A 27,707-nucleotide genomic window follows, 5' to 3' on the forward strand; every position below is an offset into this window, starting at 1 on the left:
CTGATAATAATTAGCAGAGATTTTTATTAAAAACTATTAGTTATTACTCTTGGATTTTAAAATAAAATCCCTATTTTTCGAAGGTTTTCCTCCATTCAAATTATTATTCAGTGTTTCAACTCAACTTTCGGTAACAATGCCTTTATGAAAATTTGTAGCGGTGAAGAAAATCATTAAATGAAAGATCTGTTGCCATTTTTTTCCTCGAATATAAATAAATAAAATTTTGGATTTTGTTTTGAGGCTTTTCCTGCAATCAGAGGATTTAAAATGCTTACTTTTTGGCTATTTTTCCTCAATCTGCCGCAAATTTTTTTTTTTCAAGCTTGATTGTTGAACATGCGTCACTAGACATAACTATTATTTTCAAGGTATACCATGCAAAGCTGGGCGACGCAGCTAGTTATAAAATAAATGTTGTTGTTTTCATATGGGAAAAAATAAGTTTAAATTTCCTCATTTTGTTATGTAAATTGCGATTTACCAGAAAAGTTTCAGAAAAAGACATTTTGTAGCAGAAGAATTGTTTTGGCGCAGTTTGGTGCAGCTGCAAAAGCACTGAGCCAAACCACTCCAAAACAATTCTTCAAACTGAGCTGCCTTTAAAAAAGGGTAACAAATTGCTTAAAGATTTAAACAAGGATGTATTGAATGGGTGTAAAGAGAGAGGTTTAGAAAACTATAACTTGATTGACTCATTAAAAATGCTTTTTATTTGCCTCTATTTTTCTTCAGATTTTAGTTTTGCTCAAGATAATTAAAACTGACATAGGTTGTCTCAAGATTTTTTTTACCAGTTTATACTTCAACACATACTCTGACTGGTCTAAAACCTAGCCTACATATATACAGATTGGGATACAGTGAATGTATTAGAGAGTGAAAATTTTAGAGTGACTTTTAGTAATGTTTTATGAGCAAATTTTAGAGTGAATGGAATGTAAGACACTCAAAAATCAAAAAATAAAAACTAATGCAATATTCTTTTGAACTACTTTTATTTTAAAAACGATAGATCTATTATTCTGTACAATAACTTGGCATATGTTACTTTTGATCACCATCAAAAAACACACGACATGTATTTTCATATAATGTATCTGCCAACTCATTTATATCTTCTCCTCTAATGGCAGCCATCACTTCCAGTACTTGTCTGTAAAATTGAGAAAAATATAGATTAGTCTTTCTCATGCTACTTTTAGAAAACAATTTAATTATTCAGCATTTCTGTACAAGATGTTTAAAACATATATATGACTAAATTCTTTGGTTAACTTACAGATAGCTTTTAATATTGCCATGACTAATTAATAAGTACATGAATTCAAATATGAATTGTGTTTGATTAATTGTAAAATTAAGCATAGTATGCTCAAAAAATGTTAGAAGAAACTCAGTAACAATGTGCACTGAATCATTCATTAAAGCACTCACCATTTCAGTAAACTTAATCCACTAACTTACCAGAATTTAAAAACTTCAAAATCGTAGTTTATAAAAGTCATACTAAATGCACAGAATAGGATTAAAACGTGCAAAAAAATAGCAATGATACCCACATTAAATTTTTGAGAATATTTTCAAAGAACTTCAGCTGCTTTTAATATATGTACTCCGAAGAAATGAATTGTTGTGTATCTTTCATTGTGTAGTGAAATTGAAAGCTTTATTTTGAAAACAAGCTTAATGAAATTTCACAATGTTCAAGAAATTTGAATGACTTTCCATAAAACTCATCAAAAATGCTTTCCAACATATTTCAGCCTAAAAGTTTCTATTAACCATCAAAGTCTTTCAAAAAGATTTTCCAGTCGGAATATTTCTTTTTTCTGCTCAGGTTAAATCGCCCCCCCCCCTCAAAAAAAAAGTCTAGTTTGTAATTGAAAGCAGGAATTATACAGAGGACATGAATTAAATATAAATTATCTTACACTATGTTGGCAGGCTCATTACGTCCTTTAACTTGAAATCCAAACTCAAATTTTTCCTTCTTTTTGCATGGGAATGTGGTCCTTACAAGTTTGGCTCCAGCATGCGTACTTCTAATTTCACACCAAGGAGAATCTGAGAGGAACAGCATGAACAATTATTGAATAAATAATAGATAAAATACAAAAAAATAAGTCAAAATATACCAACATTTAAAGCAAAAGAAAATAAATAAAATAATTTATTTAGTCATGTATAGATTTAAACACAAACTATTTATTAAATATTTTTTAAAGCCTATCTTTGAACTTTAAACTACAAATGACAAATGTCACTCGCAGCAAGTCACACCTGTAACCTGACAGACTAGTAATGTAAAATAATTATATTTCAAACACACAAAACAGTATGTGAGTATAATTTCCTTCGTATACACTTCACTAAACTGATTCACTAGACCCCTTTAGATCAGAAGTTTCATAACAAATAGTAGTTTCTTGTGTAAGAAATAAATAGCACTTTTGCTGCAGATGTGAAATAACAATTAAAAGAAACTGAATTGCAGTTCTTTCCAAAAACAAAAAATTAATATATGCTCTGTGTAATAAATTATTTTCATTACACTTTCATTTTCGTGCACATGAAATTTGAGCTATGCAAAATTATGTCTTTTGCCATAAAAATCCAGGATCCTTAAAGTTTTGGTGGATGTTTTACCTCAAGTACACATTATTATTTTATTGATTTAAAATAAATTTCAAGAAAGAAATGCTTTAATTAAAATTAAAAAAAAAAAACTAAAATACTAATTTGTAAGAATAAAAAATATAGGAATTTTCGAAGAATACTTATTTTTTCACTAATTGTTCAATTTTTCTTAGATTGGGCACATGTTAATTTTTTTTTTTTTTGAAAATATGTTTTCTTTTTTACTACATTTCATTAGTTTTTTAATGACCATAAAAATATCATATTAAATTGTTCAATGTATATTGACGAATTACGATTGGCAGATAAATGGGGAAATTGATGCTAACCACATATGTAATATACATTTCTTTAATTTACAATATTTATGTAAAACCTGGTACTTCAGCATTACAGCAACCCCAAGATTGCATAGTAAAGCAGCCATGATAAACCACCAAGATTGTTGTGAAATCTCCCTAGAAACTAAACACTCAAATTTTCAGCTAGTAGACAGTGGGCAGTAGATCTTTTTAACTTATTCACCATTTTTTTTTACACAATAAACATATCAAAGGATAAGATATTCTTTTTAGATAATAACTACTTTTATTTACGTAATTTTCTTTGGATAAACTATTCAGAACACAAAATCATTTAAGAATTAATCAAAAGCAGTGTAAGCCCCACAAAGTCCATTTATTATTTATTTTTTATTTTTTAAGGTCACACAATTAATTACATTAAAATTATTTGAGAATAACAGATAACTTTTAAATGTGTGAATTATGAATGAACTCTCCTTACACAAGATCTTTTCTATCCACAATATTTACTTCAAACTGGATCAAAATGTTAAAATTCCAATAAGAATAAATAAATATAGCAAAATTGAATAAAAAATACTTGAAAATTTCTACAAATAAAACTAATTTTTTTCAGATGATGCTTTTTAATTTTTATCCTTGAAAAGTATTAACTGCTCTCGAAGCAATCAGTGGCATGAGAAAGCAAATGTATTAAGGAAGAGGGGGGGGGGGGGGCAAATAGGAAAAAAAAAAACTTGAAACTTTATGTGCTTTCAAATCTTTAAGCATTTTTGTTTTCAATTTAAATGGCCAAAGTATTCACACTCTGCCTTAATATGTTCAATTCAATGTATTTTTGTTTTATTTGCATAAGAGGTCATCCATTAATCACGTAAGGCTCAAAAGGGGGAGGGAGGTGTCCAGAAAAAATCACGAGACATCACATAAGGGGAGGGAGGGTTGTAGTAATATATCACGTGCATTTATTTTTTCAACAAGCAACACTTAAACCGAAAAGTGGCTTGTAGTGTGCGACTTTGATTCGCCACCGCGCCGTTGCCAAACGAGCAAAGTGAAGTTTTCGATCGTGAGCTGCGAAAACCACCTTTGCGCCCGCCTGACTCCATTATTCTGTTGTTTTCGCAATGAATACATGCGTAAATTGTTTAACTTCGTACGTTTACATAAAAACAGTCTAAACTAGATGATCTGTATAAAGACCTATTTGCAGAATATAAGATAGAAAAAAAACCTGGTGTAGCTCAAAAAGAAGATGCTTATCCAGTTGTTTTTGGTAATCTGTGGTCCGAGGATACTCGACTTTAATATTTTTTTCGCATACCTTTCATTATTATATTCTTTGTTGTTATTATTGTAGTCTTTCATTATTAGATGATCTTTGTATCTGCATTTTATAAATATTTAAAAAGAATAATAAGATTCTTCGCAGATACTAAAAATACACGTGATATGGGGGGGGGGGGTTAGTCTTCAACCTTACCATATATCACCAAGGGGGAGGGGGTTAAAAATGCCAAGAAAAAAAAGTTAATGGACGTCCCCTAATAGTAACGTAACCTTTTGCTGTATCTGCTTTCAGTTTATGATATTATTTTCTTAATAGTAAACAAAAAGAAACATACTGAGTAAAAATTATAAATGTAGTTATTTAAATAAATATATTTTTATTTTATTGCATCAATCAGTATGTCATGCAATGTGCAATGAGTAAAAACTAAGAATTTGCAACATATGTGCTGAAAAACATTGTTTGGTGCAAATAGTTGCAGCACAGGTTTCAGATTGGAAAATATGAATGCAGATTCAAATCATAGGGTTAAAAATAGTTTCTAATTGAGAGGACACAAACAGCTGCTTATCCTTCTTCTTTTTTTCTTTTTTCAGTAAACATTTTTTTTTGCACACATACCACATGAGTGGGTACTTTCTGGTCTAAATATAACCAAGGAAACATGAATTGTTTTCAGGCTTCTCAAGTTTGGGCAAATTAAAACTGCAGTCCTATTATCCCTAAGTAAGTTCAGGGGTTGCTATAAAGTAGAAATACAAAAACATTATTTTCCTCTGACTAATCTTTATATTTATAAATAATTCTTCCAACATATTTAAACAAGCAACATGCTACTATTCAACTACTAGAAATTTTCTAAACAAAATACAACACTGGAATGAGTTGGCATATTACAAATGAAGAAAATGTTAACCTGTTTCAATCATTAATTTATCAGCCGGAAGACTAGCAACAACATCTAAGTTTTCTCTGGTTTTTAAAGAGCTAAAAAATACAAAATTGTTTTTACATTACATTTTAAGTAATTTCTAGCACCTTAAAGAGAATCAAAATGTTAAAAAAAAAAGAATCTGTTTTAAAAAGATTCTGCCGATGCAGATATTGCTACCCCCTTACCATCCCTTACCATCCGTTGATGCCAATGTAGAGTCCAAGGTCAAGAATTGATTTAGCTTCTTCTCGGGTGCCATCAAAGGAATGCACCTGTTTAACAAAATACAATTTTTAGTACAAAGTACCATTTTTTCATACAATTTATAGGATATCTACATGAGCAAGGATTCAGGTAAAAATGATGCTACGTTTTAAAAAAAGAGGTCATTTCTTAAGTTTGTTTCTCATAAGACCGTTCTGCTGACTCTGCTGGCATGCTTTTGTGTGCAAAGGATTCATGTAGTGTCATGGCTATTTGTAAGAATTCATAAATTGTGAGCTAAGTCTTGAATATGAATATATATATATATATATATATATATATACATACAAGCATGGACGGATCTAGAAAATATTCAAGGAGGGGGCGATTGGCTTTAGATATTTACTCTTTTATAAATTCCCAAGCCTCCGTCCTCTAACAACACGAAAGATAGGTACAAATTACTACAATTAATTATCATTTTTGAAAAAAAAAATCCGGAGGAGTTTACTGAACTCCATCCCCAGGGGTGATTGTGTTCCGGTATTTTACCGGATTTCCGGTATTTACATCTTGATTTCTGGTATCTTCATCTTCGAAAATACCGGAACTATCCCATATTTTCAGAAAAACCCACTTTTGTAAAATTTAGGTCGATGTTTAATGAAACGCCGAAAGTCCAAATTGAAGACGTTTCGTTTGGTATAAAGCGTAAGCTACCGTCATGTTTTGCAATCTCTATGGTAATTATTGAAGAACAGCTGGGGTGAGAGATGGAATAAAGGCTAGATAAGAAGAGAAAGGAGCGTTACTTGATATTTTCCCCCTTAATATTTTCTTTTCAAGATGTCTAAATGTCTAATATCGTTTCTCTGTTGCATATCTTAATACGCAGATGATGTAACTAGGGTTGCCTATTCCCCCCGACTGCGATGGCACCCCTCAATTTTACCAAGCCCCCTTTTCCCTCAAGAATTGCCACCCGCTAATAAAAAGACTTAAATTCTTCTAAAGTAATTTCTCCAAAAGTTTCTGTGGTATAATCTGCTTCATGACCTCTCTCCTCCCGACACAAACACATGAAAATCCTTGCTGTAACTATATTATTAGATTAAATTGCTAAAATATTTATTCACCAAGATGGCCTATGGCTTTTCTCTGTTGTAGATGCTTATGTAATAGGCTTTACAGTCCCCCCCCCCCCCATTAAATGTTGAATTTAACGACTTATATATATCGAAAATATCGATATTTGGAGAGCGATATATCGTGGTATTAAAATTCGGATATCGCCTAGCCCTATTGCGCAGTGATCATAATACATTCTGCCCCTTTTGCCCCAAACTTATTTAATTCTGAAATATTTATGCACTTTTAGAAAATGAATGTAATAAATGGTTAAGGATTCAGATACAATGGAGGAAAATAAAACATTCTTTGAAAAAATTTTAGAAATGAGAAAAATTAAAAGAATTTAATTCTCTCCATGCACATAGACATAGTATTAAGTCCAATTAAAACTTCGAGTTTTAGCCCCAACAAATAACTATGTACAGTGAAACCTTGCTTAACGGACACCCCTTTAAAGCGGACACCTCTCTTTACGGACAGTTTCTTTTTTTCCCGTCCCTTTTCTATGGTTAAGCCATTAAAATGCCCCTCATTAAAGCGGACACTCACTTAAACGGACACGGACACAACATTTCTTGGAAGAAAGCTCTTTCTTCTCTCATTAAAGCGGACACCGACGGACTATTTCAGCAAATCTGACTCTTTCTCCTTGAAAGAAAAAAGAGAGAGATTTATTGAACTTCTTAGATTGGGGTTCACTTCCAATACAGGACTGTTTCAATAATTGACACAAAGAGAAAAAGAGATAACAATGAGCAACACCTTTCCTCCTTCCACAGTAAACCATAAAAGTTATTTACCCCATTGCGAAAATGCACAACCGGTTCAGAATCTGCCAGGAAAAAATCTGCTGAGGTGGGAAATGAATGTAGAACCCATTGTTTGGGGGTAGGGAGTACATTTTAGGCTCCTGGGGACAGCTCGGATTCCCAGAAAGGTAATTGTTGGTTATTGAGTGCGACTTAAGTGAACAAAACACATGGTACACTGGCCGAACACCTTATCTTTCCCAAGAGTAATTAAACTGTCCGCCATGTGGTCTTCAGAGTTTACAAAAGAGAATTGGTGATTCGTTTATATATTTTTAAGTTTTATTACTGCGGCCTTTGCTGTTCTTCATCTTCGCCTTTTAATGGACGGGGCTGATGGTTGAGAAGTGATGCGTTCTTAATTCCAGTTATTGAGTTTATTTTAAAGGGAAAAAGAAAGCTGAAAATTTATGGATCGGAATAATGGGGGATCGTTGCCAAAGAAAGGGGAGGTGGAGCAGCTTCCTTGGAAGGATTATTTCATTTTAAGAGTTTTTGGAATAAGTTTTGCGTTTGACCCTGTAGTCGAGTGTGTCCTTATTCGAATCGACGTTGGAAAAAATGCCTCGCAAAGCTTTGACTTTAAAAGAAAAAATTGAGGTGCTTGAATATCACAAAAGTGAAAAATGTGGTGTAAGAAAATTAGCAGAGCATTTTAATGTAGGGAAAACACAAGCGGCAGAAATTGTAAAAAATAGAGAAAAGTTAATGAAAGCTTGGTGCGAGAGTGGAAACAGCAAGCAGTACAGAATGTCATCTGAAAAGGGACCTTCATATCAAATTGATAAATGCGTGTTCGAATGGTTTTGCCAAGTGCGAAGCAATCAAGTTCCCGTGTCAGGACCAATGCTGCAAACAAAAGCACTAGAAGCTGCGCAGAGCCTTGGAGTAAAGGATTTTTAAAGCCTTGAATGGATGGCTTGAAAGATTTCGGAGAGACATTCTGTTTCTTTTAATGCAATAAGTGGAGAGTCCGCTACTATAAATCCAGAAACGGTAAATGAATGGGTAGAGAAACTGTCATCCTTAATTAAAGACTATGATCCCGAAAATATTTTAAATGCCGATGAAACAGGGCTTTTTTACCGTGCATTACCTGAAAAAACCATGTGCTTTAAAGGTGAAAAATGTCATGGTGGCAAAATGTCAAAAGAGCGTTTAACGGTCTTATTATGCTCTAGTATGGATGGTGTTAAAGAGCAACCCTTAATTATAGGAAAAGTGGCAAAGCCAGGGTGCTTTAAAGGTATGAATCCGCAAAAAACTTGGCTTTCAATGGAAAGCGAACAGAAAAGCCTGGATGAACATGGATTTAATGACTGAATGGCTAATGGAACTAAATAAAAAAATGAAACGTCAGAAGCGCAAAGTTCTTCTTTTTCTGGACAATGCGACCTCTCATCCAAATGTGAAACTGAGCAATGTAAATATTGTTTTTTTCCCTCCAAATGTTACATCTGTCTGCCAACCTTTGGATCAAGGTGTCATAAAAAACTTCAAAGTGTTTTATCGACAACTAATTTTAAAGCACATCGTTTCAGGTTTAGATGGAGGAAAATGTAGTGCAAGCTCGGTAAAAAATCGATGTCTTACAGGCATCTTCATGGATAAATGCAGCGTGGCAAAAAGTCAAGGCGACTACAATTACCAGCTGTTTTCTAAAAGCTGGGTTCAAAAAAGGTCTACCTGTTGCTGAAGAAGGAACAGTAAATGACGAAGAACCCATTAATGATTTAACAAAATTAATACGCCTCAGTGGTGAAAATGTTTTTAATTGGCAATGAATTTGCTGAAATTGATGGTGATGTTGAATGTGAAATCAATTCCTTAGAAATTGAGGAGATAGTTGAAAGCATAACACATAACGAAACCGAAAGTGAAGGAGAAGATGACGATCCTCAGATAGTAGTGGAAGTATCTTCTGAAGAAAACGAAAATTAGAAGCTTACGTGATGCTCAAATATACATTGATCAACTAAGACATTTTTACACCGAAAGAAATGATGAAGTAGGGGTAAAATTAACGCAAGAACTTAAAATTTATCATGAAGATATGATGAGCAAAAACTACTCAAAACAAACTTCAATTACATCTTTTTTCACGAAACTGACATAGGTATGTTTTTGTATTTTCTCTGGGCGTGTTTTATAGTTTATTTCTTGAAAACCTTGAATTGAAGCATATGTAACACTTATTACATTTTTTTACTTTTCTGTAATTACAAGCATATAACTTTTGATCTCAGAATAAGTTTTCTTTTAAGTGTTATTAATTATTTTGTAATAAGTAGGTTATTTAAGAACTCGTTTTTTATTTTTTTACGTGTCCCTCGGGAAAGCGGACACCCCTTTAAACCGGAAAATTTTTATGTCCCCGTAGGTGTCTGTAATAGAGAGGTTTTACTGTATATAAATAATGTGTGCATACACGTAATGTGTATATGTATGCCCATCAAAACACTTTTTCTTCTTGGAAAAAAGTTCAGGTATTTTTTCATGGAGTCACAATCACCCCTGCCCATCCCTCACCTTAGCGTCATTAAAAGTGTCTTATGATTGTTTTTTTTTCGTACTTCAATTTAAAAAACTTTCCAGGAAAGAGTCCCTTTACCCCATAAAATATCCTCTAAGATCGTCTAAAAATGAGTTTTTGGAACTTCGAAAAACATCTTGTGCAAAGTTCCAATCCCTATCAGTAAAAATGTTAAGAGATGTGCTACAACTACGTTTTTAAAACTACAACTTTGAAAAAAATCTGAGAGAGAGCCCTCTTTTTCGAAACATTATTGAAGATCGTCTAAAATTACATTCTCCGAACTGAGGGATAGTTCCTGCATCTCGGCTCAGAGAGGGGGTGACCGCCTCCATCGCCCCTCCCTTGTATCTGTCCTTGCATACAAGAGGACCAGACAGACATTGTTCTGTTCAAAATTTGTAAATTGAAAAGTTCAAAAATTTCAACGAACTATCAAGTGTTTGAACCGTTTTATTGACAAAAATAAGTAAAAAGAAAATGTTTTAAGCTGCTTGGTGTCAGAATGTGTATATTTATTACAACTTGATTTATTTAATGCCCACTGATAAGTTGTTTTATTAACTATTTTTTCTTGCGTACTTGAAAGATCTTCATAGATTGTATGGTTTGTTCCTTCAGCCATACCCAAAGGATAAAAATTGTCCTCAGATATTAAGTGTAAAAAACTAACTATCCATCTAGAACAAACAGGAAATTCCGCTGCAACCTTCCCCATGTGAAAAAGAATAAAGCAATCGAAAGGATATCGTTTCAAAAAATGATAAGAGTAAAAATAGTCCCGAAATAAGCAAAAATCCCGCCCCCCCCCCCCGATGTAAAATAAAAATTCTTCAGCTAAAAAACATTCTTTAAAACCAAAAAACAATTCTTTGCAATTTAAAATATTTTGTCAAATAAACAAAAAATACAAAAAATTACATTAACAGTAGCTTTAAAATGTAAACAAATAATCACGTAACTCTATTGTTACGGTCAAAGTCGCCAAGCCACAACGTTACCGTAACCCAGTCGATTATAAAGTGAAGCAAACTCCAACCGATTAGCGGTCTGATCTTTTGAACGAAAACTTTTAAATCCCGCTCTCTTGCTGAGCATTTGTCTCACTTATTTTCTTTTCTTGTGTACTTCAATGATCTTGATCTTGATTTCGTCGCCTCAGAGCTACAGTAGGATATCTTACTGTTATTTCTGAGATCAGATGTCTTACTGTTGCCTAATTTGTTCTTTCCATCAAAGATAAAAATCTTCCACTTCACTGATCTTTTGTGTACAGAGCTACCCAGTTGTAATTTATCTGGACAAAAATAAAATTTGTTTCGTCTTTAAATTTCACCATCTTTTACTTTAGTAATGTAGTGATTAGTTTAAAAATCCTTAAATTATTCTTGTCATTGGTGCCAAAACTTAGATGGAATTGAGAAACAAATGTTGCTAGCTATGGTACTTTCTGATCATTTCGTTAGGAAAACCTAAAGCACGGATCTGGTCAAATGGTTCAACTACAAAGACAGAAGACATGTTTTGCATGAACCTAGTGAAAGAAACCCGATTTTTGCCAGTACTTTACTTTAAAATATATCACAAGACCAAAAATCGTTGCTTTTCAAGAGAGAAATGAAGGCTTCACTCTCTCTCTCTCTCTCTCGGTTTTATCTATTCTCAATCGCCATATCACAGTAGGAAATTTCATTACAAAAAGCAGAGCTGGCTATTGTCCCTTGGCAACTGGTTAAATATTTATTTCAGTTCTCGCTCAAAAATAGGTTAACATAAATTTTAAAGATTTGGGAGATATAACCATCCAATTTTTAATTAATTAATAAAGAAAAACGTTTCCGATTCAATGCATTGCAAATCTAAACCATTCTCAGTTCAACTTAATTACACACAAAAAATTTGATCAAAATCAGTATAGCCATTTAAAAGCCTTATGATTACAAACACATGCACTGAAGAAATATATATCTTAAGAAGTCTGGGTGTCTGGATCTCGGTGACGAGCATAGCACCTAGACTGTTTGGTCAATTTTCATGAAATTTGGCACAAAATTAGTTTGTAGCATTAGAGTGTGCACCTTGAGCCAATTTTTCGAAAATTCAATTTTTTTCTTTATCTATTTCAATTATAAGTCCATTTTCACATAAATTTGCTAATATGGGGGAGATATATTTCGCTCACATTCTTTAGATCTTTCGAAAGCTTGAATATTTCTGCTTGAGATGAAGTTTATTTGAAGTTTCTTCAAGCATTGGGAGAGCTGTAGGAATCGTTAAGAGAAAACGAACATTCAAGGCTTATCTTAAACAAGCCAAACTATTCTAAATGATCAAACTTGAGATTAAACTCAAAAATGAAAGATAAATGGAAATTATTTTGGAAGTGAAAATTATATTTGTATGTTACAATGGTTACGTCTTTAACTCCCTTTCATTGTTTCGTTATTTTTATTTATTTACTTTTTGGTGTAAACATTTTTAAAAACATGCTTAATTTGGCTATTAATCATTTTCTTTTATTGAAAAGAATTAAAATTCAAAATATTTTAAGTGTTCAAGAAAAAGTTGCCTGTTTTAATTTTCTATAAAATTCAGTAAATTTTTAAAATACTGAATTACAACCTTCTTCTTATAGTATTTAATTTTGAAAAAAAATCTTATTTTTCATTTTAAGAAAGGAAGGGAAACTTCTTTCCTCCAATGTCTAAGGAAGAAAATCTGCCAAAAATTTAAAGAGATTAAAAAAAAAAACTTAACGCATACTAGTTGTTAACTGCAAATACAGGGTGTTTCTGAACTTTTGGGCAAAACTTTAAGAAGTGATGGTACACATCAGGACAAACAATATAATAGCAAAAATAAGGGTCCCAAAGGTCTTCGAAGGAGATAAGCGCCATTGAAGTTTAGGGTCCAAAATTTCAAATGATCACAAAAAACATAAAAATTGGTTTATTCGTTAGCGGTTTCGGTTTTCACTAAAATTATTCTTTTTATTAGTATTTTCTTGAAAATAAATTTTGAAGATGTTGTTTAAAAAATGCCGATAGAGGGCGCTTTAGATTTTGGAGAAACGAACAACTATTTTTTACCTACATTTTCTAATGCTTGGACTTAAATTTTCAGCTCAAAATCCGAATCATTGAGCGTGATTAAGTAGCAAAAACTGAACTGTCTTCAAAGGTTGAAATCAACTTTGTCACAAAAAAAATGTATGCATCAAGAATAACTTGAGCTGCAACTTACACCAGTTGTACCATATAATAAAACTTGGTAGAAAAATTACATTTAATTCAAAAGTTTGAGTATAATGAGCCTTTGGAACTAGAAAGTCCTGTAATGTGGTTGTTTCCGAAATTTTTAAGTATTTTTTTCTGAAAGAGCATGCTTGAAAGTAGGGGATTAAACCATTTTTTAAATAATTTGACTAAGTTTAGTATTTTGTAACAATTATTCTAAATGGTGCAATTTCATTGTTTATGCTTCTGCACATGACATCATAAGTGATGAAATGCCATTCACTCACGCCATTAACGAAGAGCCCAATATTTGATTCAATGCTTTAGACACATTTACTGGCAACGTTATGGTTGATAGCAAGTGTCGAGTGCAATACTTAATTCGCTACTGAATTATCATGAGCTGGAAATGCAGTAGACAGCAAGTGTAAGCATTCAGAGCGCCAGTGGAGATGGGCCAAAGTACATCACTTTGTGACCTCATAAAGACCACACCCTTTTTCCAAAATCTGACGTTTCAATTAAAAATTAAGCACCAGGAAAATGAAAGTATTTTCTCGCTCCCTGTTTTTATTATTATTATTGTATTTATTTATTTATTTATTCTATCAATTTCAGTGACTCAGGGTTCATACTCTATTTGGATGAAAAAATTCCATGACTTTTCCAAGACTTTTTCATGACTTCATAAACATTTTCATGACCTTGTTACATGAAGAGAATAGCACTATTTAAAGTCAAACTTGCCATTTTTTTTGGAAATGAGCACTAGCAAAACTGCTATGTGAATGCCACTACCCCTTAGAAGCTTCTTATGGAAAAATAATAAGTGTACACCTAAAAAACTAAACTATTCGTATTTCTCTACATCATATAAATTTAAGTAAAGTAAAAATACAGTGAATGGAATATAATGATGCTGATCTCATAATTTTTTTTCTTAACATGTAGAATAAAAATTAATGGGGCAAATGTTGAATGAGTCATAAGCTTCAATAAATTTGCTTCATAGGTTGTCTTTTAGTGTCAACAGTGCATTTAATCATCCACATAACTTGACAGCTTTTTTGGTTCTTTAAAGTAAAGCTGCATTCTTTAGTAAATTCATGTTTCTAAACCAGATATTTATTTAAATAAAAAATTCAGAAGTGAATAAATCTTCTCATTCAAATGTACTTGTTTATTTGCACATTTTCAAATGCATATAAATTAATAGGTTCAGGAATTCCAGAACATAGTGTTTGATTCCTGATATTGAACGCAGCAGTGAGTCACATGGATTATTTTTGCGGGCCGTATGTAGGGCACTACCATTTTAGAGTATTAGAATTCCCCTATTTCTGTATTCTATCGCCTGACTAAGGATCTTTATTTTCTAAAACCTACAACAGATTAAGATCAACTCTGACAAATTTAAAAGTAAAGTTTTCACGAGTGATGGAAATGAATTCGGATGCAATTGAATTGCGTTTTTTACGTGGACGTGGCAAAATAAAGAACGTTCAAGTTTGCTACTACAGAATATAAAATATTAAAAGAGTTGAAAATAATTGTAAATTCAAGATGAATAATGTCCAAGCAGTAAAACCACATTGCAAAAAAAAAAAAAAAAACGAGCGGCTGCTACGGAAGTGAATGCAATGAGATTTCAAAATCCAAATTTGTTTTTGAGATCGTTCAATTTTCCAGTTTTATTAGCTTTTATATGTTCAAATAAAAATCACTCACTAATATGTTAAATCACTCTAGGTTTCTAATGCTCTTTTAGCTGTTACTTTCTCTTTGGCCAGGACATTTTTCCATGACTTTAAATGAAAATTTCAATTTTCCATGACTTTAAATGAAAATTTCAATTTTCCATGACTTTTCCAGGTCTGAAACTTGCTTATTTTTTTTCCATGACTTTCCAGGATTTCCATAACCCGTACAAACCCTGGTGACTAAAAGTAGTACTTTTGTCTGAAGGAAACAACCCCATTAACAGTACATTCTTTTTAACTTGAAAGTTGCTAAGAAATAAATAAGATAAATAAGATACATTGCATTATATTTAGTTAATAATTATAGTATTTATTTAAATTCCAGTAATTTTCCAGTAAACAAAGAGATTTGGAATAGTATACTTACCACACCTGTTCTGAAGCGATCCCTATTTCTTCTTAATATGGCAAGCAAATCACTACATGCATTACGACAATGGAGGAACATAGGTAGTCTGCTTGTTTCGGCAATATCAAACTGACACTCAAAGTACCTATAAAAAACTGCAGGGTTATTTTCAATACATTTTATAGATAGCAAATTCAGAAAATAAACTTGGCTTGGTCTCAATAATCTTATCCATATAAGATTTTAAAAGTCCATTCTAAAAATTCTCCGATATTTTTTTTATTCTTTAACTTAATATATAGTTACCAAAAAAAAAAAAAACACTTTACTTTTATAAAAAAAAAATATGCTTTCCTCCCAGAAAAATGCATTGTATTAATGTAATAAATCTACATTAAATTTTTAAAAATGTAAATCAAGTTGAGGTATTTATCGAAAAAAAAAGTTATGTAAACAAACAATATTTACTGTAGACCATTTTGATAAGGACTGAAAATAAAGGAACTATTTTTGTTTTAAATCTTTTTTACTTTCAGTAAATCAGAGTTCTTAAATCTTGCTGGATCAACCTCAGTTTAAAATAGAATATATTAGCAGTACTTGCACAGCAATGCCCGTGCTAAAAATTTAAAGGAAGTTCATTGAATATAAAAAATTGACACCCCCCCCCCCCACCTGCTGCGAAATGTTCATTTTTCTTTAACTAAAAAATGTACACACCTTTTCAAAAAAAACCTATTAAAGTTTCTTTGGAATTTAAAACTATTTGCAAAAACATTAAATTAGATTTACATCTGCTCTAAAACTCTTTAGCAAGTGAGGCAGTTTCGTCTTCAATTTAAAATGTTTTGCCAAATAAACAAAAAAGACATCAAATAGTACCTTTCCAATGTAAAATAATTCTCTATCTCTATTGTTTATTATTGCCAAACTCGCTCAGCAACAACGCTACCATAATCTAGTTAGTTTAAAATGGAATATATAGCATACGTTGGAAATAAATTTCAAATATGAATAAACTAAGAAATTACATAACATTAAATTACTAAAATTTTAAAGCCCAAATATATTACCTCAGTTGAGTTTCTTTAGGACAAAATTCTAAACGGTCATAATCTGAAATAAAGCAAGGATGAAAAGCTACATTAATGAAAAGAATTAAAATTAAATATTACTTTATTAATTAAATATTAAATAACAATTTTAGCAATAAATCTTTTTTACCACACAGATTAAATTTAATAAATCATACTAACTGTATTTAAAAAGGAATTGGAGACAATCATATCATTTGGTATGCTATTGATAGTGTGGCATAAACCCTGAAAATAATGACCTATTAGTTGTTTACATAATAGCGATAGACTAGAGTGATTAGAGAAAATTCTAAATCTTTAAAGTGAGAAAGTTCTAAATCCTTAAAGAGTGCTGCGAGTTGGAAAAGTTTGAAAACTCCTGTTTTACAGTTCCTTTTTTTTTTTTAAATTTAAGCACTTTTCAGTATTACATGCAAGTATTGTAGGTACAAGGTCTTCATTTTAAAATTAAAATAGTAAAATATTGCACAGTACCAATTACATTAAGTTAGCTAAATACAATGGAAGTACTGAAAGTAAGAGGCATTTATACGCATTACTCAGTTGCCATATTAAATGTAAATTTAATATTGATTTAGCCAATTCCAGGAGCGTAGCAAGGGAGAGTTCATAAATTCCATTATGTAATACATCCCCCCCCCCTCCCAATCTAATGAGAAATTTCGCGTTTTGTTAATGGCCCAGTGCCTTCAAAAACCGACTGAGCAAAAAAAAAAAAACTTTGGGAAAACCTTTTTTCTTCAAGACCTTCATATACAGGGCCGTTGAGGTAAATCCGGAAAATGGGACACAAGTATTAAAACTCTTATAACGCAAACAAAAAGGATTTATTTTGTACACAACTTTGCAATATTATAGAAAATATGTTATAAAAAGAAATTATTCTATATAGCCGTCGTTAGCTGCCACCACTCGCTCAAGACGTGACCGGAACCGACCGCATGCATGTTTCACCTCCTTCCTGTCCACGTTGGGCACCACCTCAGTAATGGTGGCTCTCAGCGCGTCCTTGGTATTATGAAATTTTGCGTTAACCTTTTCCTCAACTACGCCCCAAAAGTAGTAATCGAGAGGATTGCAGTCCATGCTGGAGGGTGGCCACAAGTCGGGTGTCCAGTGGTAGGGCACATTACTGTGAAGCCACGCTTGGGTTTTTCTCGACTTGTGGGCTGGCGCTGAGTCCTGCTGGAAGACATAATCTCTTCCGGCGGCCACCATGTCCATCCAGGGCTTGACTACCGTTTCCAATACGTGAATGTATCCATCGGCGTTGATTCTGAGACCTTTTTCAAAGAAATGAGGTGGCATAACATCGCCTTCGCTGCTGATAACCCCAAGGACTATGACCGCTGCTGGAAATTTGGTGTGCATGACGGTGGGCACTTCTGAAGCATCCACTCAACTGACCTGAAGATAACACCTGAAGATAACCACTCAATAATCTCCTTTGGTGATTTACCGGCACAAAGGGACTCAAGGATCGCTGCTCTTCTGTCTTGTTCCCGGCTCATGTTGTTGCTTGTTGTAACGTGTCTATATGCGCGCGCCTCGTGACGATATGAACTACACATTAGATAACCTATTCGCAAATATGCGCTCAACAACCGCTAGAGGGCAGTTAATAAACAAATTCCGGATTTACCTCAACTACTCTGTACAATGAAGCACCGTTTATGTGTTTTTGAGGGGACTGTATGAAAAAAGGGTATAAATGAAAAAAGCATAATAGGTATACGTTAATATGTAATAGACTCCGCAAGGACCAATTTAAAAAATGTATAATTGATAAAAATGTATAAGAGAAATGTAAAAACGGTGCTTCACTGTGTGTATATATATATATACTGTTAAGGGTTCCGGTGCAGCTTCAAACTTTCTTGAAACAACGACACAGTTCTTGAGAAAAAACAGGAGATTTATTTACACTATGTACAGGAAAGATCGTTAACAACTGCTAAATTCAACATAGCAATTAGGCAAATACTCAACGATGGCACACGTATTTACATCCAAATACGCAAAACAACACAGCAAAATGCCTCGCAATAAATAAACAGAGCTAATATACTCTCAGTACAACTTCTCAATCGAGACTGACTTTTTATTCCGTGGCACGGCTATTTATAAAACCCCGAAGAGAGCTCTCAAATATTCCAGAAAATCGTAGACCGTTATCTTATTTCTTTTTATTCACAAATTTTATCATTCAGAAATGAGGGGACTGTATACTTCAGCCGAATGTACGGGGAATGTATATTCATTACAAAAACTATTTACAGGTTACGTTACTACAATTATTTTAGATGAATGATAATTCAATAAATGCCAAATTTAGCTAGATTACGACAAATTAATCACAAAAATAATTACTATTTACAGAATTTGTAACATTATATATATTGTTTCGTTTTGGTGTTGACTCTTATCATATGTCCCAGTGGCTCAGAAGATACTTCACCCCTCAACTGTTCTCAGGGGAATGTCTGTGCTTGCTCCGTTAAGGCAAACCTAAATGCACAAGGTCTTTTACTGGGTTATAGCCAAAGTGTTAACTTACCCAAACCACATTCTCCAACAGCTACGACATTTGATCTATTTTCCAGAGCCAAGAGTTTTAACTGTTGCAAATACCCACCGGCATCCCCACAAGCTTCAAATTCCAAACAGCGTGTTGGATGACAACCAACAGTGCTCCAAAGCATATCTGTATGAACAAATAAAAATTAAAAAAATTTAGCAAAAAATACAAAAATTATTTCTGTAATAATACTGCATACAATGCAGAGTGGTATGCATATTTCCAAACTCACAGAGGAGGAGAACAAACAATGACATGGTGCATAAGCCTAGAAAATATACTCAATCATATAAATTTAGAGACACATATTGTACATAAAAACCTTGAGTTTTCAGTGTAATTTGAATATTACATAAGTACTGCAGAGTGTCTTTAGCTATTGCCCCTCAAATTTGGTTAATGGTTTTTTCCAGCAAGCCACCAAATGAAGCAGGTGGTTGCTGAATAAGGTATCTGCAACAAAAATTTAGGAAAAATTCAGATATGTTTCTCTACAAAAAGGTATGAGTTACAATAACTTTTCTTGCTTTGTTTAAATCACTTAGGGGGTGCTATTTTGAAACTCTCACTGTCTCAGGTTGCTGGTCTACCTTAGTACTAAAATGAAAATGCATGTGTCGAAAAATTGGAATGTGAGATACCATGCTTCAAATGCAGATCTGCAACACATTGATACAGGAGGTGCTGACATTCTTATGTACAAAGCACAGGAACCAGCACATAGAAAAAGATTTAGCTTTGCCCAAATACACACGCAATAGTAAAACGTTGACTCATTTTGATTTTAAGTATGTTTGATAAACATTTTCCACATCATCAGAGAACTTTTTCCAAGTTTTATCTGAAATCTGTTTTGCCCTGAGAATTCTTAGAGATTTCAGGTTTTCTCTCTGGCACATGAGCACTTTTCACTCCAGCCTTGCCCCCCTGTACCTGCCATTATTTTACTTTAACTAGTTGGATGGGATCCTTAAGACAAGTCTGATTTTTCAGAAGCAGAGCTATCCCTGGTCTAGAGGTATTGTTTCAATTGAAGGACTTTGTGACCACGAGCATATTTAACATCCTCCAGTCACCATTGATGAAGACTGTGGTGCTTCGACCAGTTAGGATCAAACCACAGACCCTCCTGTCAAAAGTCCGATGCCTTACCAAGCAGGTCACCACATCTCAGGCACATGAGCACTGTCAATTTAAATTGTTTTCTCAAAAAACCTATGTTTAACCTCTGAAATACTTAAAATTGAATACATTGTGGGTTTTTTTATGGATGAATTAGGCAAAATATCTAAAAGTACAAGTTTAGAGCTTGTATAAAGCAGTTTTATAAAACTTTCTTTGAAAGGGATGTCCTATGGCTCCAGTTATGATTTGTTGCATTCTGTTTGAATTTTAGAGAATGCAAAATTCATAGTTTCTAGTAGATACATTCTCTTTATAGTTGAAACTAAACAACATTCAAAAATGTTTGAGAAAAAGTGAAAATTATTTTATAAACAAATGTTTATAAATTATTTAGTTTCATGAATTTTATAGTAAGTAAAACTTCATCAAAAAAAAAAAAAAACAATATAATACCAAAAAGTCTCTTTATTTAGCTCAGTAACTTTTATACCTTTAACAAACCGTTTGCATGGTCAAATTGTTTGCCTTTTGCTTCTTAGCGAGTCTAGCAAAGATGGTAAAATAGTTCCTGTGATTTTTTGCCAACTTCAATTCACATCCCTTTATTTTTACAGTGCAATTTTTAACATTTTACATAGATTATTTCTACACTACATGGTTAATTAAAACAAGAAAATTTCCAAAGATACTACAGTTTGACAAACTTTTGAGTAAAAGATTTTCTTCTCTACAAGATTGATATATTCAATTCAAATTAAATTGATATTTCATGATAAAATATCTTAATTTATTTATTTATTAGACACATGCAGAAACATGATTAAAATATAAGTGGCTTTTTAGTTTCTTGCATTTTAAGGAAAAAAAGGTAATTGTGCAGTTATAATGCTTTCCTAGAAGGAAAAAAAAAACTGACAATGTGATATAAATCATAGTGGAGTAATTTAGGTCATTTATTGTGTCAACATTCTCTGATATGATTTCTCAGTGTATGGGTAGCATTAATTTAGAATCTTAATTATTTATAATTTGTGCATGAACAATGTCTGTTTAAATTTAGATTTTTATTTACTCATCTTTGCAAATGCTAAAGAAGCACACCTGAATTACGTAACTCTGAGCTTGCCAGATTTCTGAAATGTTCAACTGGGGCACCGGAATCCCCCCTCCCCCAGCGGCACTATTATTCAAAGAGGCACACTTTTTGGAGCATTTTATGGGGCAGCTTGTTCTCAATGCTATGAATAAATGGTTACTAATAAATTATAAACCTAAAACAGGGTAATAAAAATGACATAAGCAAATAACATTTCACTACCAAGATGTAAATATCTAAAATTTATTGTAGTTAAAAAAAACACTCTGAATGAGGAATTTAAAAAATGAACAACATTTAGAATACTTTTCATTTTATAGGACTTTTTCAGACAGTCTTTTTTAGTTTTAGTCTTGTTGTAAAAAACCTCACAAGTTAATAACATATTAATTTTACAAATGATTAAGTATTTATCCAAAATAATCCTTCACAGATAATTATTCTCAGATCTTTTTGGTCATTTGTCATTTGTAGTCAAATTTATCTTTTTTCTGGATCGTGAAGTAAATCGCGGTCAGGGCACCTGGTTTTTCTGTGAAAACCGGGACGTCTGGCAAGTCTACGTAACTCGGACACATGTTTTTAAGCAGATGCACCAAATACCATTTTTATGGAATACCAAATATTCGGCGGAATACTATAATACTTGGCTTAGTTGTAATATTTTTATCTCATGCCAATTTAAAATCAAAAATGTAATCATTTTGCATCGTTTGTGAAATGTAAATGCATTTCCATTTAACATCCGAAACTTATATGCACATGAAGAATAGTTATTAATTTAAAATAAGTAAAAAATAAACAATTCTAAATTTTAAAATATAACTGAAATGATGAATTAATGAAGACTTACTTTAATGAGCTTTTTTCCTAGTCACTGTTTCATAAATTAGTTGAAAATAAAGCGTGGTTAATGTTAATGTGTCATAAGGTGTAAGACAAATTGAGAAGCAACAAAATTTTAATTGAATTTCTGGATGTTTTCTCTTACATTAAAATTACTTTGAATGTGATAATATATATAAAAAAGAAACTATTAGAATAACTTTTGATCTTTGGTACTGTATTATAACTTTCATTCATTGTATAAAAAATACATGTTTGTTTACCATGTTTTGAATATTTAAATTTGTAAACTATTCTCCTTGTCTGCTGAATAGGTAGTATACCGAAGACTAACAGAATATTCAGTGCATCCCTATTTTTTTAAGGGTGGGAATTTTCTTTTGGTCTACTAACATATATTTTAAATTAATTTTTCCCAGTTGTGATGCTAAAACATATTTTTTCCAAATGTAACTGATGATTTTGTTTCTCTCCTTAATGAATTACATATGCAAGTAGAATTTTGACTTCTTTTATGATTTTCAGTACTTCAAAATAAGAAAAATGAACTGTGATGGAGGGAGACAAACACATACCACATGATTTTGCAATTTGCAAAGCTGTTCTACAATCTTCTAAACTTCCTCCAGTAACAAGAATCTAATTTTAAAAAAAAGTAATAGTAATAAAAATTGTATTACTAAAAATTACATACTTATATAAAGAAATGAGCAGTATTACAATGTGAGCAGCTTATTACCTTTTGAACTCCATTAGCACATGCCCTACGTAAGACTTCATGTAAATCATCTACATGCTTTCTATTGCCATTATATATGCCTCGAAACATGGGATCTATAAAAAAAGCGGTTAATGTGACATTTTTAAATATATTTTAGGTCAAAAATCTGTAAATCAGGATGAAGGATAAACAACAAAATTTTCTATTTAGGAGTCCCACAAGCATCTTTTCGCAGAATTTATGAAGTAAACCAATATTATTTCAAGTATAACTATTAAAGTGCCGAATCTACTTTTTTTTTAAATCCAAAGAAGAAAAAACTTAAAACTGCTGCCCTTATCCATCTTCCTTCAAGTATTTATATATTATTTCAATGAAAAAATACAGAAATGGGTAATTTGCCCCTCCTTGGAAGTTGCCGCCCATAGCAAGGGCTATGCCGCTAAAGAAAATGCTAAGGCAACTATCCAAAAACATAAATTAACTTTATTTGGATTCTACATACGAAAGGGCTTCCAAATTGCCCTTGCAATGTGAACTGCCACGAGACGACCAACATCAACAAAAATCAAGCTATCGAATGCCACGAATCCACGATACATTAACAGAAAGACAGCTAACTAAATTGAACCGATAGGTGGGAAATTTGCATATTGAAAAGCGCCCTCTTGCGCACAGGTATACTTGACGATTTTTATGGAGATTTTCCACAGCTGCTAGCTTGCTCCCCGTAGATCCGGCACTGAACTATTGAAGGCAAAGAAATATTACCAGTAAGATTAGCTCCAATGTCAATTATTCTTCTTCTAATTACTGGCGTTGCCATCTTATAAGAGATTTCTAAAACATAAAAAAAGGAGAAGCATTTAACAATGCACATTGATACTGTGAACTGTTTTAATCAACTTTAAAAATTTTGAAAATTAAAGTAAATATTTAAAATCTAAATAAATCTAACTAAATCATATTTTTGCAATTGAATACCATCAAGCAGTGCTGAAATGAAAAAATGTACAAGCTTGCCAAAAAAAAAAAAGCCTAACTCTAATGTCAAATTACAGAAATAAAGATGAGTATACTACACATACATACAGATATCACAATGCAACTAGATGCATTAGAAAAACTTTTTAATATATCCTAAAATAAAAATAATACAAAGAAAAACTACCAATAATTTACAAACAAAAATCATAGGAGAAAGAAAAAATTAAAATGAATAACAAAATAAATAAATTTTAGGTAGCATGTGTAAAAATAATTCTCATAATAGGTAATTCAACTGTTTATAGAATACAAAATTTTTGAAATTTCAAATGTGTGGATTGCAATGTTTGAGAGGCAAAATGTTTGTTGTAGGAACATTTCTGAAAGAATTTTTTTTTTTTTTTTTTTACTAATACAAGTTGCAAACTGAAAATTCATTAAAATTACTTCAGAATTTCACTAAATAAAAATTCCAATCCTTAAAATGAATCAAAATTTTTAAAAAATGAAAACAATTGAGAGGAGAAGGGTAATTTCCAACAAAGCATTTATTTAACTGGTTAAAACTCAGTTTCCAACACAATAAGTTGGTCCAAGTCAAAGCTTTGACATGGACCAAATTTGTTGGGACTTTGTTGTTGTATGACAATATGTTGTACCAACAAAATCTTTGTTGATCCATGTCAATCCCCATTGCTTTTCTCAGATGACTCTTCATCCTAAAACTCAGAAGCTGCAGTAATCTGCAAGTTATATATGCGATAAACATTGTTATATCACATTTTAACTTATTAAACTTAGATATTTATTCAATTTTTAAAAAGTTCATTGTTCATTCCTGTATTTATTCTATCACAGGATCGATAAAAATGTAACAAGGAAAAATGAATCAAGAGTTGTGAAATTTTAAACATATCATCAAGTGTAGTTAAACCTGCCCAGCACCTGGAAACCTTCCTATGTTGAGGTTTTTCTATTTCCCTGCATTTATACATAAATTTCGTGTTTTTTTCTGTGTATATCTCAAATTAGTTTTCCAGATAACCTCTATATCTCGAATTCCTGCTACACTGTCAATTTCAAATTTGAACAAAATCGATCTTTACTAATTTACCAGCACTAAAACTTAGAGACGAACAACATTCCTTCTAACGTAAACAATCATAGTTAATTCTTCAGAATTGTACACATGTTGATGTACAAATTGTTGACATGTAGTCCAGGGAAAACTTTACATAAGTTTTCTAGGTATTTCAGCTAATAGGAAACTGGGAAGAAGTATTGTAGAACAATGAAAAAACTTCTTGAGTTTTACTTTCAAGTCAAGTTAGTTCAGAGAAAAGTTATTTCATAGATTATTCTAATCGTTATTCTAATCCCTGAAGTGTTTCGATAATGGATAAAAATAAAATCTAAACACTGGTAAGTTAAACGACAAACATTGAAAAATAATTTTCATCCTAAAAGGTTTACAAATTTACTATAGATATAATTACCAAAATTTATGAAATGTGTAGTCACAATAGGTCAAACAGTAAAATGTTTAATAATATAAATGCAGAAGAATCTTTTAACTCTTTGACTTAGTTTCAGCTGTTTATTTTCATTACTTTATAACCTCTGTATATCAAAACCTCCTTATCTCACATTTTTCTTCTGCCATCTGACATTTGAGATAGACAGGTTTGACTACATCCACTAAATTTACTATAAAGATGGCAAGTTATTAGAAATCTCATGAGAAATGAATTTTAATTAAATGCTAAGATCAACACAGAAAGGGGCAAAGAAACCCATTTTGGTGCTTAATGTTTTTCAATGGAGTAAATTCACCGTAATTAGGTTTGTATGATATTCTTTATTGAAACAGAAGACAGGCAGATTATTCCCTTTCCTTTTGTCAATTTGGCTACTTATTTACATCAATCTCAAAGATAACAAAAGAGGCATTTCAAAAGGGGGAGCTCTGTGAAGCTTCAGAAATGTCCTCATGCACAAATGTATTAAATACAATTAAATGCATAAACATTGTATCGACGCTCTCATTGAAGTGATGCACAACCAGTGCTGTAATGGGGGGGGGGGGGGGGGGGGGTTGCAGAGGGCACTGTAAGAAGATATATAAATATATATTTTTTAACTGTAAAATTAATGCAAATACAATTTAAATTGTTTTCAAACCATATTTTCTTTTGGTGAGTAACCACAAAAATTGTTTACCAACTACACTGTCGTGCTAAGCACAGATGTGGTATCTGCACATTTTATAAAAATTGAGTTATTGTCACCAGGTGGTCATTAGTAATTTAATTTACCTAAATCTCTAGTTTTTTGGCGATTTGTGAATGCGAAATATTAAAAAAAGCTTTAAGAAAAAAATCGTAACTGCAAATTTGCTTAGTTTGCTATGGCAATTTTTGAACGTAAGTGACAAATACTAAGCCTTTAAAAGTGGTATCTGCACAGTTACCACTTTTTTCCTTAGTAATTTGTAGATACGACTTTTATACCTTAGTAAAGCAGCATATTCAATAATGTCGCAGCTTATTGTAACACAAAATATTAAAATTAGTTTACCGTTGAATAGTTGATACAAGTTGATAATAAAAACTAATACAGCTATGCATAATTGTTAAAGTAAATATTCAGTTTTTTGTATTTAAATGTTTGTTTAAAATGCAAATTCTAAAAGTGAAATGCATGTAAAATATTCATATGTAATTCTTTTATGCAAAAAAAACACATTTCATTCTACGGCCAGTAATATTTTTATTTAAGTATCGTCTGCTGTCAAAATTATCTTCATTCACAGTAAAAATGAATCTAGAAAATAAAGCATTATGAAAAACACATTCTCTGAATATAAAAAACAGAAAATTGCTATGGATTAGTTTTAAATGTCCGGAGTTTTTGAAAATGGTATCTTTCAGAAGGAAAATTCTGTTAGATTTGTATTAACATAATAAAGCGAAACAGCCAAGTCCAAAGAAAGCAGATGTTTTCAGTATTATTTAATGATACATTCAGCATGTTTGACTAAGCTATTTTTGTTGTATCTGTGCAGATACATCTAAAAATGCCTAGTAATTGTCACTTACAGTGAAAATAGTTTAGTATATAAAAAGGTTTTGAAAAGAAAATTTGTCGAAACTACATTTATTAATTTTAAATTAAGATTTGTACAAAAATACTCTCTTACCGTTTTTAGATAAGTTATTAAGGAAACAACTACCGCAAGTTGAGCATTTAATTAAGTCATAAATCAAAGAAACGAGTTGTAAAACTTTAATAATCAATTTCTCATTTTGGGCTCTGCTGCAGATACCACATCTGTGCTTAGCACGGCAGTGCAGTACTGTTCATACTTTGTTTCAAACAAAAAGGCACTAAAATTTAAAACAGTAATGAATCACAGTCTACGTAAATAACACAAGTATTATGCAAGTGCACATGCACACATTTTTAAAAATAAAATTAAACTTTCATGAAAAGTAATGCACAAATTTTCCTTTCCAGCCGCACATGTTTTTAAATGAATACACACCTATTGTTAAAAATCCTACTACGTAATACAAAACTACATATATATAAAACAGATACTGATGACGGGTCTTTTTCTTATGTATTCAAAGTTGTATAAGTGACCAGCGTATCATTGGATCATAAATCGCACACAGAAGAGATTTTGAATATTGTAATAACAGTTTGAACTTTTATTATCGTTTCGCTGTGTTTTTAATCACATCGTTGATATATTTTCGAAGGAAAACGGTATTTTTTGTGAATTACAGAAAATATTGGTTTCAAGCAGACGATGAGGGAAAGAAATCAGTTACAGTTAAAAATATTACTAGACGTTAAATCCTTTATAATGAAAAGAGAAAAATGACACTATTTATTGGTTTGGAAATACTTACTTCACGTAAACGTAAAACATGTTATGTACTTCAAAAATGATTGGAATATGAATGCAGATATCCGTCTTTTGCGGATATTATACGTTAGGCGTAAATAGCTTAGTATTATACATTTGTATTTAGGTTGAGGGTTCGGCTTTGTATTAGA

At 31.9% G+C, this 27,707-nt stretch overlaps 2 protein-coding genes across 5 annotated transcripts in view; one reads left to right on the plus strand and one right to left on the minus strand.

Moving 5' to 3' along the window:
- The window catches only part of LOC129217370 (adenosine 5'-monophosphoramidase HINT3-like), a 56,322-nt gene extending 33,770 nt beyond the window's left edge, over positions 1-22,552 (plus strand). The window contains exon 4 of one of the 3 annotated variants that reach the window (XM_054851659.1): positions 22,460-22,552. In XM_054851659.1, coding sequence (XP_054707634.1) covers positions 22,460-22,472 — 13 coding nt within the window. In that variant the 3' untranslated portion in view covers positions 22,473-22,552. Of the gene's footprint in view, positions 1-13,701; positions 13,820-14,955; positions 15,060-22,459 lie in introns of those variants that run through there. The other 2 variants (XM_054851657.1, XM_054851658.1) reach the window with 2 other exon arrangements.
- Positions 992-27,694, minus strand: LOC129217369 (deoxyribonuclease TATDN1-like). 2 transcript variants are annotated; one of them, XM_054851655.1, is made up of 11 exons: positions 27,560-27,694; positions 23,427-23,495; positions 22,674-22,768; positions 22,510-22,573; positions 18,847-18,993; positions 16,266-16,308; positions 15,211-15,337; positions 5,366-5,442; positions 5,153-5,223; positions 1,935-2,067; positions 992-1,156 (listed from the first exon to the last, which is right to left on the minus strand). In XM_054851655.1, the coding sequence occupies exons 2-11, from the start codon at positions 23,479-23,481 to the stop codon at positions 1,048-1,050; spliced, it is 921 nt and encodes a 306-aa protein (XP_054707630.1). In that variant the 5' UTR covers positions 23,482-23,495; positions 27,560-27,694; the 3' UTR covers positions 992-1,047. The 2 variants fall into 2 exon arrangements, with proteins under 2 accessions (XP_054707630.1, XP_054707629.1); XM_054851654.1 differs by lacking the exon at positions 27,560-27,694 and adding an exon at positions 27,187-27,381.
- Between the last annotated feature and the right edge of the window lie 13 nt (positions 27,695-27,707).

Source organism: Uloborus diversus, chromosome 2 (genome assembly GCF_026930045.1).
Source record: "Uloborus diversus isolate 005 chromosome 2, Udiv.v.3.1, whole genome shotgun sequence".
NCBI lineage: Eukaryota > Metazoa > Arthropoda > Arachnida > Araneae > Uloboridae > Uloborus > Uloborus diversus.

Excerpts from the sequence above, each read along its gene's own strand:
- LOC129217369 (XM_054851655.1), bottom strand. The coding sequence starts at position 23,481 with ATGGCAACGCCAGTAATTAGAAGAAGAATAATTGACATTGGAGCTAAT. Across the intron at positions 22,769-23,426 it reads CATTGGAGCTAATCTTACTG|ATCCCATGTTTCGAGGCATA; the intron begins GTAATATTTCTT and ends CTTTTTTTATAG. Across the intron at positions 1,157-1,934 it reads AATGAGCCTGCCAACATAGT|ACAAGTACTGGAAGTGATGG; the intron begins GTAAGATAATTT and ends TCAATTTTACAG.